Genomic DNA, 16,341 nt, shown 5'->3' on the forward strand with positions numbered 1-16,341 from the left:
TAATTAAATTTCATGATAATAAATCGGAGAGCAAAGTCGCAACGCGACCGCTCTGAGCCAAGTCTGGGAAAAAAGGAGACCGATCGAGGCGTCCCCTCTCATGATTTCACGTAATGGACATCTCCGTCCCTTCCAAAACTCAGAATTTTGGTTTCATTTAATTTTCTATTTTGCTATTGGCTGAGAGCTAACCACGTGACATGGAAAAATCGTCATAGAGGTCAAAATTCATCTTTGCACCTAATCAAAACTCTATGTTTTACATATTTTTCGTCTTCCCTGTACTTTTTTTTTTACTGAAAGATAGCCCCAGATACCTCAGTCATCTTGTATCTAGATATTGATTTTGTTTTGACATTTCAGGTTATGTTTATTACAATTATTATTATTATTGATTTTGATGTTAAAAACTGTTTATTATTTATTAAAAAGTGATTCTAAAACCTTTTTATTCTTGAGAAATTTCGATTTTATTGGTTATTTATTGAGTTATGACGTATTTCATGATCGGTTATTGTCCATTGTGCAATGGTGACTTATTATTAATTTCGAAGTTATTACCGGCGTTTAAGTGAGTTGATTTATCGTTTAATTAAATATATATTTGTATTTACCCCTATTTTCCTTTAGATTTATTGTTTTTATGAGAATCTCAGATCATAATATGCCATCGTACTAGGCTTAGGCCAAGACTGTCTAGGCTAGTTACTTAAAATTAGTAGGCCTATAGCCTAACTAATTCTTTTCCTTTTTCAATTACATAGCCTAAACAAATCCTTTGTAACTCTGGGTGTTATCATCATAAGACCCGTTACATGGTGGGACAATAGGATTGTCAAAAACCATGCCTTTACCTGTGTATACCGGGTGTCCAAAACCACCCGTACACCCCTTTCAAAACGATGGAAACCTTTTCTTACAAACAAAAAATAATACAGAACTAGCTAAATTGGGCACGGTCTACCAAATAGTGATAATTTCAAATCCAAAATCCCACCGGAAGTGACTTTTTCAGACCGGAAGTTGACTTTTTTAAATGTAAACTACCAATTTTGATTACAGAATCGGATTCTACGTTGAAAAATACATAACTTTTGCCTAAAAATTTTTTTGAAAAAAATTGTTTTCTATCTCTAATCCCCCATTAAAGTCAATAATTTTTGGTCATTCATGTGTCAAAGTTACTCGAAACAATAATAGAGAAAAACAAATAACAAAGATTACATAAAGACATATGATGAATAGAATCAGCTGTTTATTTTAAACACCTTAGCAATTGAGTAACAGCTGGTCTACACATTGCTAAGTTTAATTTTTTTATTTTTTTTTACATTTGACCCCTTAAATGTAAAAACAAATGATTTATTTTTAAAATAAAATGAAATTAAGCAATGTGTAGACCAGCTGTTAATCAATTGCTAAGGTGTTTAAAATAAACAGCTGATTCTATTCATCATATGTCTTTATGTAATCTTTGTTATTTGTTTTTCTCTATTATTGTTTCGAGTAACTTTGACACATGAATGACCAAAAATTATTGACTTCTAATGGGGGATTAGAGGTAGAAAACAATTTTTTTCAAAAAATGTTTTAGGCAAAAGTTATGTATTTTTCAACGTAGAATCCGATTCTGTAATCAAAATTGGTAGTTTACATTCAAAAAAGTCAACTTCCGGTCTGAAAAAGCCACTTCCGGTGTGATTTTGGATTTGAAATTGTCACCATATGGTAGACCGTGCCCAATTTAGCTAGTTCTGTATTATTTTTTGTTTGTAAGAAATGGTTTCCATCGTTTTGAAAGGGGTGTACGGGTGGTTTTGGACACCCGGTATAAGAAATGACCAGGTATACCCCGAAGATGACTCACAAATCTCAAAAGACTTAATACCAAACTGAGCTGCCTTCAGCGACAAATACTGTTAGAACCCAAAGCGACCTTTCCACAAAGTTAACGATTCATCAATTGAAATATTCATTTCAAGAGAGGGAAAGTCCATATGCTGCCTGAAACTTATTATTCAAAAAAATGTTAAACAAACCTTTCTGTCCATTGTACTCACTGAGTTTTGTCTCATCGCAAAAATGCAAGGACTTGGAAATGAGCTGAAACCGCTCCAACGGCATTGTACTTGGATACACATCAGTACATAACAAACCATTTTTTTGAATAGTATGCTCTAAGACTAGGCCTTTGGTCAATACCCATAAGCATCACTAGGCCAAAATAAACATACAGTTCATTTTTGGTAACAGGGACCCACTTCCATGTACGAGAAAACTGATGGAATATCATTCCCTGCTTCCTATGCTGCTGCTCCGCATAGATATTTGTACTATGGACAATAAGGTCCATGATTGTGTCATCAAAGAAATATTTAAAAATATCTAATTAATTTTCATAATTTATTTTGGGACCTACCTCACCTATACCAATACAATTTTCCTTTTGAGGTACATAATTCTCAACGGATTCCCAAATCATTTGTGGTACATTTTCAGTAGGCCTACGTCTAGCAGAGAGAGGATTGTCACCTCCCGCACCAGCCACTACATCCTCAATTGTCATTTCAACATTGTCCAATTCCATTGGTTGGGGGGGTTACATAGGCCTAGGTGAAAGAGGCGTTGGTGAAGGCGTAGGGCTAGGCCTAGGCTCACCACCACCAAACTCACTAACACGAACATTAGGTGTAACTATCGCTAAATCATTGTCACTTTCTGGATTTTCACCTTCGGGATTATCACCTTGTAACTGTGCAAAATCTATATCATCTTCATCACTCTCTACATCGTCAACAAATTCCGACAGCAGCCAACGATCTATTTCACTACTGTGAGCCTTACCATAACAGAGAACTTACACCACAATTCAATCACTATCCACTGAAATAAAAACTTTTCTGCTACACAAAACCACTAGAAACTATAATGAAACATTAAAAATAATATCTCAATCGGAATTCACTCAATTACAGAAAACATCTAATTACGTAAACAAACGAACAACGACGTAGCCAAGACGACGCGAGTGAAATTTTTCTGCTCAAACGCCTGTAAACATTTGTCACCAAAGGCAACCAAAAGTTTCTAAAACCGGATATTTTTATAGTTTCATGTAGCCCTTCTATCCCTCAATGTACTGCAATATCGATCGCGTCCAGATGTTTGCGGATTTCCCCGATAGGTAGAAGCATCGGACGGAACGTCTGAGAACGTACGCAATACGTCAAAACGCAGCAGCGGGCGGCAAAGTACTGACGTATCACATACATCAAAAAGTCTTGAAGGGGTAATTGTTAAGTGGGGCAATTTATTAGTGTTTGGAACAGTGTTTTGTTGCATCACTGTTGGTGGCAATGAGAGGTTATAATCATAACCAAACCATTCTAAGACGTTATGAGTAGTGATTTTTAGTAATTAAAACTCTGTCGTAGGTAAAGTAGTGTACCTACGCAACTCGCGTAGATAGTGTTAAAGACACGAGTAGAAGTTAAATTTTTGTACCTTAAATTTTCTACTTGTGTGGTTAACTTTACGCAATCGTTGTGTAAACTTCTATATAATCTTTTATTAAAAACATCGGTAAAAAAAACAAAGCAAGATTAAGAAGTTAAAAAAGTTGTTTTCAAGAATGTTTTGCAGGTTTAAAAGTCATAATGCTGACTATTCCTTTTGTAGTTTTAATTAGGCTTACCTTATTTAAAATAACTCTTCCGCATAGGAAACATGGAAATATCAGTTCAAGGATATAGTTCCAACTTTGAAAAATTCCAAATTTATCAGTCTAAAACGTCAGCCTTACTAGTTTAAGTATTAAGTAACATTTTTTTAGTCTTGTGTTATTTTTAGAATGATTTTGGAGTGACTTGTTTTGGCTATGTTTACAGTAGTAAAACACGTTCGCACTGCTTAAGGCCTATTTTGTTTGGAGCCTTTGCAGCGATAGTCGCATAGCGATTATCGCTCCCCGGTAGTAGCTGGGCACTGTTTTTTTTACCATTTTTGGTATCTTTCATGAGTATAAAAAAATGCATAATAGTTGATTGTAGGAAATTTTATTCTCTTTTGGAATATTACCTTCCACTTTGGTCGATTTCCTCACCATTTAAAAGTTATTTGTAAAAACGTCAAGTAACCTCCAAATTTCTAATGGTAAAAAAAGTTGGAGATTACTTTTTTACTTTGTACAATTCAATCTACAGTTCTGCTGGATCGATTTAGCTAAATGATGTGTCTTTGGAAGGCATAAACTCTTTGAGTTGCTTTTTCGTTTGATGTGTATTTTATAGCGGTAAGTTTAATAGTATAAAAGTTATAAAGCGTTAAAACTGGGTCATTAATTTTGAATCACCCTGTATATACGAAGCGAGGCGCCAATAGCTCGGCAGGGCCACACGTAGTGGCCCCGCCTCCTTCCATGGTTTGGCCGCCATTATTATTTGTCTTGTTTACGTCTTACGCTTGGATTTAATTACCGTGTGGCAAGCATTTCAACTCCAAAACACTGATGTTTAACCTAACATATGACTGTAAACTCGGTCATCATTAGGATTCAATTATGTACACTCTTATTTAATAACAACTTAATTACTCAAATATTAAAACGTTTATAACAAATAAATTATTAATACTCTTCAATCAAATAAAAAAGCAAAGTATCTTTTATGGTTGAAACTGATTAAAAAACAATGAAAATGGTTCATTTGCAATGAAATATTTAAAAAAAACTACAAATCTATTAGGGATGGACGGGATTGAATTTTTAGTTCGGGACGGGACGGGACGGGATTTTTATTTCCTTCCCGATTTTCGGGACGGGACGGGACGGGATTTTTTTTCTATGCATAAAAAGAAAGTACTGTATTGCAGTTACCAAAAAAGACATACGAAATCAATTTTTACCATTTGTGGCACTGATCTATAAAAACCAAAAAATGGGTAACAATTTACAGGTACCTATAGAAACTTGTGACTCGCGGGTCACGGGGTGATCGTCTGTATGACTCACGGTCACGGCGCGATCGTCGTCATGACTCGCGGTCACGGCGCGATCGTCGGTATGACTCGCGGTCACGGCGCGATCGTCGGTATGACTCGCGATCACGGCTCGATCGTCAGAATGACTCCGCGGTCACGGCGCGATCGTCGTCATGACTCGCGGTCACGGCGCGGTCGTCGGTATGACTCGCGATCACGGCTCGATCGTCAAAATGACTCCGCGGTCACGGCGCGATCGTCGTCATGACTCGCGGTCACGGCGCGGTCGTCGTCATGACTCGCGGTCACGGCGCGGTCGTCGTCATGACTCGCGGTCACGGCGCGATCGTCGTCATGACTCGCGGTCACGGCGCGGTCGTCGGTATGACTCGCGGTCAAGGCGCGATCGTCGGTATGACTTCGCGGTCACGGGGTGATCGTCTGTATGACTCACGGTCACGGCGCGATCGTCGTCATGACTCGCGGTCACGGCGCGATCGTCGGTATGACTCGCGGTCACGGCGCGATCGTCGGTATGACTCGCGGTCACGGCGCGATCGTCGGTATGACTCCGCGGTCACGGGGTTATCGTCGGTATGACTCGCGGTCACGGCATGATCGTCGGTATGACTCGCGATCACGGCTCGATCGTCAGAATGACTCCGCGGTCACGGCGCGATCGTCGTCATGACTCGCGGTCACGGCGCGGTCGTCGTCATGACTCGCGGTCACGGCGCGATCGTCGGTAAGACTCCGCGGTCACGGGGTTATCGTCGGTATGACTCGCGGTCACGGCATGATCGTCGGTATGACTCGCGATCACGGCTCGATCGTCAGCATGACTCCATGGTCACGGCGCGATCGTCGGTAGGACTCCACGGTCACGTCGTGATCGTCCGTAGGACTCCGCGGTCACGGCGCCATCGTCGGTATGACTCGCGGTCACGGCGCGATCGTCGGTAGGACTTGCGGTCACGGCGCGATCGTCGGTAGGACTCCGCGGTCAAGGCGCGATCGTCGGTATGACTCGCGGTCACGGCGCGATCGTCGGTAAGACTCCGCGGTCACGGGGTTATCGTCGGTATGACTCGCGGTCACGGCATGATCGTCGGTATGACTCGCGATCACGGCTCGATCGTCAGCATGACTCCATGGTCACGGCGCGATCGTCGGTAGGACTCCACGGTCACGTCGTGATCGTCCGTAGGACTCCGCGGTCACGGCGCCATCGTCGGTATGACTCGCGGTCACGGCGCGATCGTCGGTAGGACTCCGCGGTCACGGCGCGATCGTCGGTATGACTCGCGGTCACGGCGCGATCGGCGGTATGACTCGCGGTCACGGCGCGATCGTCGGTAGGACTTGCGGTCACGGCGCGATCGTCGGTAGGACTCCGCGGTCAAGGCGCGATCGTCGGTATGACTCGCGGTCACGGCGCGATCGTCGGTAAGACTCCGCGGTCACGGGGTTATCGTCGGTATGACTCGCGGTCACGGCATGATCGTCGGTATGACTCGCGATCACGGCTCGATCGTCAGCATGACTCCATGGTCACGGCGCGATCGTCGGTAGGACTCCACGGTCACGTCGTGATCGTCCGTAGGACTCCGCGGTCACGGCGCGATCGTCGGTATGACTCGCGGTCACGGCGCGATCGTCGGTAGGACTCCGCGGTCACGGCGCGATCGTCGGTATGACTCGCGGTCACGGCGCGATCGGCGGTATGACTCGCGGTCACGGCGCGATCGTCGGTAGGACTCCGCGGTCACAGGGCGATCGTCGGTAGGCTATGACTCGCGGTCACGGCGTGATCGTCGGTATGACTCCGCGGTCACAGCCCGATCGTCGTTATGACTCCGCGGTCACGTCGTAATCGTCGAAATGACTTCGTCTCCTGCGTTCGCGGACCTATCGCTCACAATAACGGCGTTATCGGCACTCGCGAAGCGGAAAAATTGCCGACGATCGGACCAAATCCTGTCCCGAAAAATTCCCGAGTCAAATGTAATTCCGTCCCGATAATCGGGAATATTTTTTTCCCGAAAAATTCCCGAAATTTCGGGACCCGTCCATCCCTAAAATCTATAGGTCGGCCTCTTAGAAAGCGACCTCCTCCAGCATTGGTTTAGCATTAGCGCGCAGGTCGTTTTCTAAGCGGCCGAACTATAAATATTTTTCACAAGTTATATGATTATTATACAGTATTATGCAAATTACCAGCTTTATTATGAGTTCAGTGAAAAGTAGAAAGAACATAGATAATATATAATATTAATTTAAAATCTTGGTACTTAAACAAAATAATATTAAGAAGTATATTGAATAAAAAACCGTTAAAAGAACTGCAAAAAACATTACAAAACTAAAATGTAATCATTATTGACTAAAATTTACAAATGAAGGATAAAAAATTAGTAGTTGAAGGATAAAATTTACACATGTACTTATATAAAGACTTACAATGCATATAAAAATAATTAGACATCACATTACTTGAGTTGATTTAGACCAGTTTGTATTTCTTTAGTGTGTGATATCGGAGAAAGCAGTCTCCTGGGTGTAAGCCAGGTTTATTCTCACAGGTCTTGCAGTAAAATCTGGTTCGTTTACGCTGTCCAGCTGCTCTATTTGTACAAACAGCACAGTCATTCTTCGTAGTTCCCTCCAGCTCATAAATGAAGTGTGTTTTTCCATCCAGGCGGTCTCCTTCAGTGGTATATGATGGGCGTCCACGTTTCCTGCTTGTGTTTCTTACATCACCCACTAGCTGATTCACAAGTTGTTTACGGTACATCTTTTGACGCACAGCTGGTCTGCCAGGGTCTCGGTTGTTGTTGTAATTAAAAATGGGTATTTACCTTCGTCTACAGCTCAATCTGTTGTTGTTGTAAATTATGAATCCATTCACAACAGCAACTTCAATTAGCCAAAAAAATATTTTACGCCACCATTTTATTGATTTTCTGGCGAATGAATAAGTAGTTATGTAATGGTCTGCTACGTCTACGCCACCCATGTTTTCGTTATATCTGCAAACAACTGTAGGTTTCTGAACAACTTCTTGATTTCCACCCTTAACGAAACTCTTTACTTCTTCCACCGAGTTGTCATACAAAGAAGTTATCATTAATACTTTCCTTTTATCTTTCCATTGTATCACGGATAGATGGTCACCTTTTCTAAATGCGTTGACATCACCTTTTTTTCAATTTTTTCTTTTTCTCAACTGCTAGAGGTAGCCCTTTTTGTTTCCTATCTACCGTTCCAGTAAAGTGAACTTTTTTTTCGTACAGAACCTCGGCTAATTCTGGGCTAGAGTAAAACCGGTCGGTAAATACGTGCAACCCTTCAGCACTTCCTATAGATTGCCCAACTCTGTCAACAAGAGTCAACACAACTCGAGTTGTTGTCAGTAAATCTGGCCTAACAAGTAGGTTGTTTGTTGTTTGCCCCAGATATGGTTCTATTGCACACACATAACCATTACTCGAGTCAGACAGAACATAGACCTTAATGTGCCACTTTTGAGGCTTATCCTTATTATAACTTTTAAATAATACTTTTCCTTTAAACCCTACAGTACTCTCATCTACGCTAACTTTGCTGCCTGGACAGTAATATTCTCTAAACTTCATGTCAAGATAATTAACAACATGTTTCACTTTAGCAAAGCGAGAGATTGCGCCTAATATTGGTCTGGTTAGAGGTGTAGAAAGGTGCAAGTTCCCAAAAATTTGTAAAAATCACTCTTTGGAAAAGATGTCTTTAAAAAAAGGCTGGTTTTCCAACCAATCGGTCAAAAATAGTCGTCGATATCAGGCTTTGGGTGCATGCCCATATTAATTATGACCCCCAGAAATGCCTTGAACTCTACTACAGTAATATCCTTCCATGTCCACCACATGGATTTTTTTTGGTAAGGGTCTCATTTTATTTATTTTATCTTGAGCATATCTGTTACTTTCATTAACAATCTCTTCTAACAATTCATCAGTGAAAAATAGTTTGAAATACTCAATTTCTGAGTTTCGATCAAAATTTGGTGGTTGTTTGAATCCACTCAAAGCTTTATATTGAAATTCACGGAAGCTTACATCATCATCCTGCCACTCTCGCCACACGTCAGCTGCAGCAGCTTCTTCAACATCAGCTACATGTTGATCGTGTTCACCCTCGTTAACTTCGCTAATATTGTCTTCTAGTTCACTATCAATGTTCGCATTTCCTTCTATATCATTATCACTTAATTCAAAATCCACATCACTGTCATGTTGACTGTCAATATCACTAAAAGTACATTCAATATTTTCATCACCACCCTCAACCCCTACTTGCTGATCTTCCTCTACACCTTCGATCTCAAACAACATGGAAAGATCGTCATCTTCGTCGACTTCTAATAGATCCCGTATAGTATCGGATGTTAAGTCTCTATTTGAGGCCATTTATAAATCATAAATATCAATTTATTAAAAATTTAAAGGCATTAAAACGACTGTTGCACAGCACAAGCTGATTACTCACTAAGGAAACACGTGCCAATATTGCTATAACCTAAGAAACCAATGGCTTTTTGCTGTCTCCAGATAGTTCCTATGATTGTCGAGAGAGCGCAGCACCTCCCAAGCAGAGAGAATCGATAACAAAATTACAATCCTAAATATTATGAAGAGAAACAGGGGGCCACTGCGCGTGGCCGGCCCGAGCTGAACAGGAAACGCGTAGAGGGCCACTACGCGTGGCCGGCCCGAGCTGCGGGGCTACCTTCAGCGCTGACAATGTCGCGTCATTAGACAGAATGAGAGGGCCACTAAGTGTGGCCTTCCTGATCCATAGGGAAGGAAAATAGAACGATAAATACGACCGCAAAGGGTTAAAAGTCGTAATGGTGACTATTATTCCTTTTGTAGTTTAAAAAGTGTATACGAATACGCCCAAAAGCTCTCTCCCCGCACTTCAAAATTGATGAAAATAAGACATGATAAATCATTAGTCTTGTATTTAAACCAACAAAATTTCTTAAAACCATTATTTGAAAACACACTGAATTTAGCTTTTTATAGGTATGTATGTAATTCTTTCAATTCAAAAACTATTTACACCAATTCCTAAAAATTAAGCTGTCTTGCTAAGATTTATTATTTTGTTGTTAAAACGAACAAAGCCGTCAGTGTCGTCCCTACCCTGTGCAGTTTGAAATTTTACAATTTGTATTTTAATGTGGTAGATTATCAAACCGTTAACTTGAAACTAGGGATGGTCAAGTCTCGAAATTTCGGGAAATTTTCAATCTCGTTACACGAGACGAGACTTCTTTTTGGCCGAGATTTTTATCGAGACGAGAATAAAAAAATAAAAAAAAATTTAAAACGCCTGCAGAAAGTCAATGCAATACCCGCAATACAAGAGCGTCTTGTAGTTGCGTTTCCTTTGCGAAGGCGTTCTTATTTAATTAATTCTTCAAATGTAAATATTACTTTAATTATTTTAATAACATTTGAGAAGTTTTGTTAAGTGTTAGCAGTGTGAGGAATGTTTTATTACTATAAAAAAAGTCAAAACAAGTAACTATTTTATAAAAATTAATATTTTATTTTATTTTAGGATAAGTTGAACTCTATCCTAACTGATATCACTATGTTTCCTAATCGTAGGCATTTTTAATAAGTTAGGCGTGATTAATAAAAAAATGTTATGCTGATGTTTTTTAATACAAGATTGTAAATATTCTTGCCTATTATCATTATTTTTGTATTTAAACAGTCATCTAACAATGTTACAAAATCAGGTAAAAATTCCGAACGTGCATTTCCCGTTGTCTATGAGAAGGGAAATCCCGTCTCGATCTCGTCTCGAAATTTTATGAGAAATAAAAAATCTCGTCTCGTCTTGAACTAAAAATCCAATCTCGTCCATCCCTACTTGAAACCATTTCGACATTTTTCTAAGAGCTTGATGGCTATAGTCTGATTTTTACCGGAGTGCGGCTGAAGCTCAGCCCTACCTGCGAGGGACCCGACTCACGCACGCACACTCACCACCGTCCTAATTGCCTGAAAGCCCCAATCCCCTTTTCACTAAGTAGAAATATAACATCTGTTGTATGATACCTCAAAATTACAATTCATTTGATGTTAGATATACAGTAAAATGGTTAGTGTTAATAAATTTGTTGTTTAATTCAATGAAAAATGAGTCCAAACACGAAATGATTATGACAAGTAGCTAGCTAATAAAAACGTGTTAAAATATTCGTAGCTTTTACACTTTTTAAGCAAAATGTATATTGTTTGGTATCATTTTACTAAGCATTTTGAGCTGAAGTCAAAAGCGTTACCAGATTTTATAACAAAAGTAAAATTAAAAAAATTGATAGTTTAATTTCCGTGAGCCACCCGATGACTCGAGTGGCAGGACAATGGTCCGTCCCACGTCCGTCCTAATCCCTTACGTCTGTGTGTGTGAGGCCTGCGTGTGTGTGAGTAGGGTCGACCCTTCGGCCAGCCGCTTTCCGTCAACAATCACACTATAAACTTAGTTCATGACTGTTTGAGCGAATTTCCCATATAGGGAATAAGCTATTACAGTGGTAAGACCTAGACCCGGGACCGGTTTACTTTTTTGCTTTGAGGCCCCCAGAGGCCAAAAACACCTTCCGTTCAAATTAATATATATATATTTATATATGTGTCCTTTAGCACGATAACTCAAGCAAAAGTGATCCGAAAATTTGGTGCAAATGTGCAAACCTACGACTATTCAAACGAGTTTGCAAACCAGCATAATCGGACTATGGGAACGGTTTATGGGGGTTTTATGAGGCAAAAATTGTTTTTTCCTATTTTTGACCCTAAAAACACAAAATTCCATAATTTCTCTCCAAAGCTTAAAAATACCCCCGCCGCAGAAAACCTGCAGACTAAGCGAATTTCCATTTGCCTGATTGGATTTAGACTAAAATGTCTCCTTAAAAATATCACATTTATTCCCTATTTAAATAGAATCAGTTTAACACATACTTAGGTTTGCTGCAACAGGGAGGGTAAAAGTGTTTTTTTATGTAAAATGTTAATAGTTAGTAAGAAACTAAGAAATAAAAACATTTTCCAAATTTGGCCAAAATATGTTAATAAACAAGCACACTACAACGGTTTACTTATTCTCCATAAGAATAACATGGGAATTTTAAATTAACAATTTTTTGGAATATTCTCCGTAACCATTAGCGCATTATAACGCTAGAATATACTAATTTTTTTGTTTTTTTAAGCTCTACAAAATAGTTAGGAAAGAAATTTCAAAATTTTATGTTTTTTGGGTCAAAAATAGGAAAACCCCATTTTTACCCCATAAAAGCCCCCATAAACCCCTGTTCCCATGGTCCGATCATGCTGGTTCGCGAACTCGTTCGAATAAACATAGGTTTACACGTTTGTACCAAATTTCATCAAAATCGGATCATTTTTGCTCGAGTTATCGCGCTAACGGACACATATATATATATATATACTAGCTGACCCGGCGAACTTCGTATCGCCTAAGTTATAGGTTTCCCCTAAGACACCGATGGAAAGAAAGTACCGTTACGTTTAATTTTCAAGATGATCTCGTTCGCATCGCTCAATCACGTCCTGGTTGAAGTTCGTTCGCTACGCTCACTCACCTTTGGGTTGGAGCTTGTTCGCTACGCTCACTCACCTTTGGGTTGGAGCTCGTTCGCTACGCTCACTCACCTTTAGGTTGGAGCTCGTTCGCTGCGCTCACTTGCCTTCAGGTTAGCTCGTTCGCTACGCTAACTCGCCTCCAGGTTGAAGTTCGTTCGCTACGCTCACTCACCTTTTGGTTGCAAATTAGCTGTTGTCATAAATGTAAAAGAAATAATAGTGCTGCACCCTGTTGGTAATCCTTGTAACTTTAATGCTATTGAACATCATAGAACAGAACCAACTTGTTTAATTGAAACAGCTGTTAAGATTCATTAATTCCATTTCTCATAAGGTTAACATGGGAAACTCCAGAGCCACTGGGGCGGAGCCCTTTTAAGAATTTCGAAACGGGAAATAGTTTACGTCCGATTCGCATACGTACAGAATTTACACACCAAATTTCATAACGATCGGTGAAGTCGTTCCGGAGGAGTTTGCAGACAAACACTGTGACACGAGAATTTTATATATTAGATATATATATATGAATTTGAACGGATGGTGTTTTTGGCCTCTAGGGACCTCAAAACGAAAAAAAAAATCGGTCCCGGGTCCAGGTCTTACCATGAGTACTACGGTAATAGCTTATTCCCTATATGGGAAATTCGCTAAAATAAATAATTTTGTATATTGAAGTGTTGTTGTATGCCCAATATTTACGGAGATAATTAAAAAAATTTTAAATTTTAAATTCCCATGTTATTCTTGTGGGAAAAAATAAACTGTTGTAGTTTACTTGTTTATGTATATATTTTAATCAAATTTGGACATTTTGTTTATTTTATACTAAGCTATCAACATTGCAATATAAAAAAATATATATATATATATATATATATATATATATATATATATATAAACACCTCAATATCTTCCCTGTGGCAGCAAATTTAAGTACTCAATTCAATTCAAAGAAACTTTATTCACAGATATACAAAAGTATACACGAATGGCGTTCAGAACAGTACATCGCCTAATAACTAGATAGAGTTCTGATACATTTATTTATATATATATATTTTATACATATTCAAAAATATTTATTTAAATGACCTTAAAAACTGAAAAATTCCTCAAAACTGTATACTGTTGCTTTAATTGCAAGAAATCTTTTCAATTTCCTTTCAAAGCATTTAAAACTCTTTTCTGATTTTATGATTTCAGGAAGATAGTTATAATATTTTATCCCAGAAACAGTTGGATTTTTGTTTGAAATTGCTTTTTTAGAATTATTAATTTGAATTTTCCCGATTTCTCGTATTATATGTGTGAATATTTTGTTGTTCACAAAAAATAATGTTATTTAGATGGGAAATAAATCTAAACTTTTTTAGGAAATATTTTTTTTTTTTTACTCCAGCCAGGTAAATGGAAATTGGCTTAGTCTGCAGGTTTGCTGCGGTGGGAGTATTTTTATTTTATTATGGCTGTCATATCGTCAGCTCGTATAGAGCCTTGAGGCACCCCCATAACAATTTTTCCCATTCAGAAGCTTACTTAATGTCTTCTTTTATAATGACTGTTCATTGAAAACAATCGCTTGGATATAATTAAAAAAAAAATAACAGCTTCTGAGAATTTATAGCTAGATAATAATTCATCAAGGAGAATTTTATGGTGCACACTATCAAAGGTTTAAATCCATTGCTGTATAAATTTAAATCCATTGCTGTTAAAAATTTTACATGCACATTAATAAATTAACCATGAATAAATTAGAAGCTCTAAGAATCACCTTTATTTGGGTATGTCTAGCTTGTGATGGACAGCATATCTACTTGCATGCAGTCAACGTGCAGATGTTGGAGATGACGTATGGCACACTGCGCGAGTGTCCGACCACTCTGACAGGGGTCATTGTAGAGAAGGAGGCTGGGAGCATGACTACAGAGCTGAGACGTCGTCTGCGCTATCTGCAACACTTGCCTGTGACTGCACAGTTTGAGGTGGCCGAGATACAGCTGTTGCCACCAGTGGTGACCCAGGACACATTTCTCGCTTTCAAAGGTAATGCTTTAAACTAGCAACAAATAAAAATATGATACAATCAGTTGCATTAATGTAAAAAAATATTTTCATATAGTTTTACAGTGGAACCTCGATAACAAGTGTCATTTTTAAATCCCCTAGAATTTATTTTACCCCTAATCACATGTTATTGCAAACCTCAATAAGAAGACAACCTTGATAACAAGTCTTATTTTATAATCCCCATCTTGTTATCAAGGTTCTACTGTATAACCTTCATGTACATAATAGTTCTTTTGCAAATTTTCTTAGAAGTAGCTCTATCTTATTGTAGGTAACACAATAAGACCTGGGACCGGGGCCGATTTATTTTTTCTTTTATTTTGATGTCCCCAGAGGCTAAAAACACTATTCTTTCGAATTACTTACATAAATATGTGTCCGTAAACGTGATAACTCGAGTAAATTTTGTCCAATTTTGATTAAATTTGGCTTAAAGGTGTAGAGTGGGATAAACTTGAATGAGTCCGCGAACCAGCAAGTTTGGGTCATGTGACCTGGGGTATTATGAGGTTTTGAAATTTTCTAAAAGTTCTTAACAAACTTTTCCCCTTTAAACATGAAAGTTGCAGATTTTTTTTAATTGAAGTGTAAAATGGAAGGTAACAGAGAAAACTAAAAAAAAGTACATTTAATATTCTTATGTCAGGGTGTAGCGAACGTGTTAACTAAAATAATTTAAGTAATAATTTAATCGTTAAACGAACGGAACAAAGGTAATTTTTGTAGCTGATTGATTTAAAACAAACCGAAAGATATCCACCGCTAGTCACTAGCAGGCAAGACTGGCGGGTTTTATGCAAGTCGGCGAAAACAAAGTTATTAAATTTAAAGGTTTAAAATCGAGTTCTGAAACAAAAATAGTTGTAAAACGAGAATGGGTGTGTTGAACGAAAATAAAGTGAAACGTAAAATTGGCCTAACTATTAGAATAGCTAACCTTCGTAAACCAATTAACGATGATCGTGCAAGCGTCGATAACAGGCGGGCGAATGTAACAACGAAGTTACTTTGAAGAAGGCGTACGAACGAATAATCCTGTCTTTGAGTAAAGTCTTTCGTTCCTGCCCGATCGAGGCTTACGCACTCAAGCGGCGAACTCAAGTACTACTAGACAACAGCTGATCGAATATTCAACTGTTGAGCCGGTCTAGTTTCTTCTGTCGTCTGTCAACAAACCAAGCCAAGCTACTGGTATTAAAACTTTATTCAGGTTACAAAAACGTATTATTCGTATTATTACCAACTCTCATCCACGCAGTTCTTGTAAGAAACATTTTCAAAATTTAAGAATTCATACATTAACGGGGTTGTATATTCTAGAATTATTAAATTACATACATTCAGTTAAAAATGAGCTACCAGAAACAATACATTTTAATCACAGGTATGAAACCCGAAATGAAAATATATTTAGACTCCCCAGTCACCGTTTGACCCTATATGAAAAATCTCCATTGTACGCTGGGCTGAGATTGTACAATGTGCTTCCGCCATGCTATAAGTCACTAAGCAAAACTAAATTTAAAGATACAATAGATAATTTTCTTATTGACAAGGCTTTTTACTTAATTGAAGATTTTTACAGAACTACAATTTAGAATTTTTTTTTTTTTGTGTTTAGTTTTAA

General features: G+C 38.7%; 1 protein-coding gene across 1 annotated transcript in view; it reads left to right on the forward strand.

The window, feature by feature from the left end:
• The window catches only part of LOC128988945 (RING finger protein 10), a 177,604-nt gene that overhangs the window by 111,536 nt on the left and 49,727 nt on the right, over positions 1 to 16,341 (forward strand). The window contains exon 11 of the mRNA XM_054410780.1: positions 14,439 to 14,690. Coding sequence (XP_054266755.1) covers positions 14,439 to 14,690 — 252 coding nt within the window. The remainder of the gene's footprint in view (positions 1 to 14,438; positions 14,691 to 16,341) is intronic.

This window comes from Macrosteles quadrilineatus, unplaced genomic scaffold, assembly GCF_028750875.1.
Source record: "Macrosteles quadrilineatus isolate MER2022 unplaced genomic scaffold, UCM_ALF_1.0 Scaffold_1__1_contigs__length_201487025, whole genome shotgun sequence".
Lineage (NCBI taxonomy): Eukaryota > Metazoa > Arthropoda > Insecta > Hemiptera > Cicadellidae > Macrosteles > Macrosteles quadrilineatus.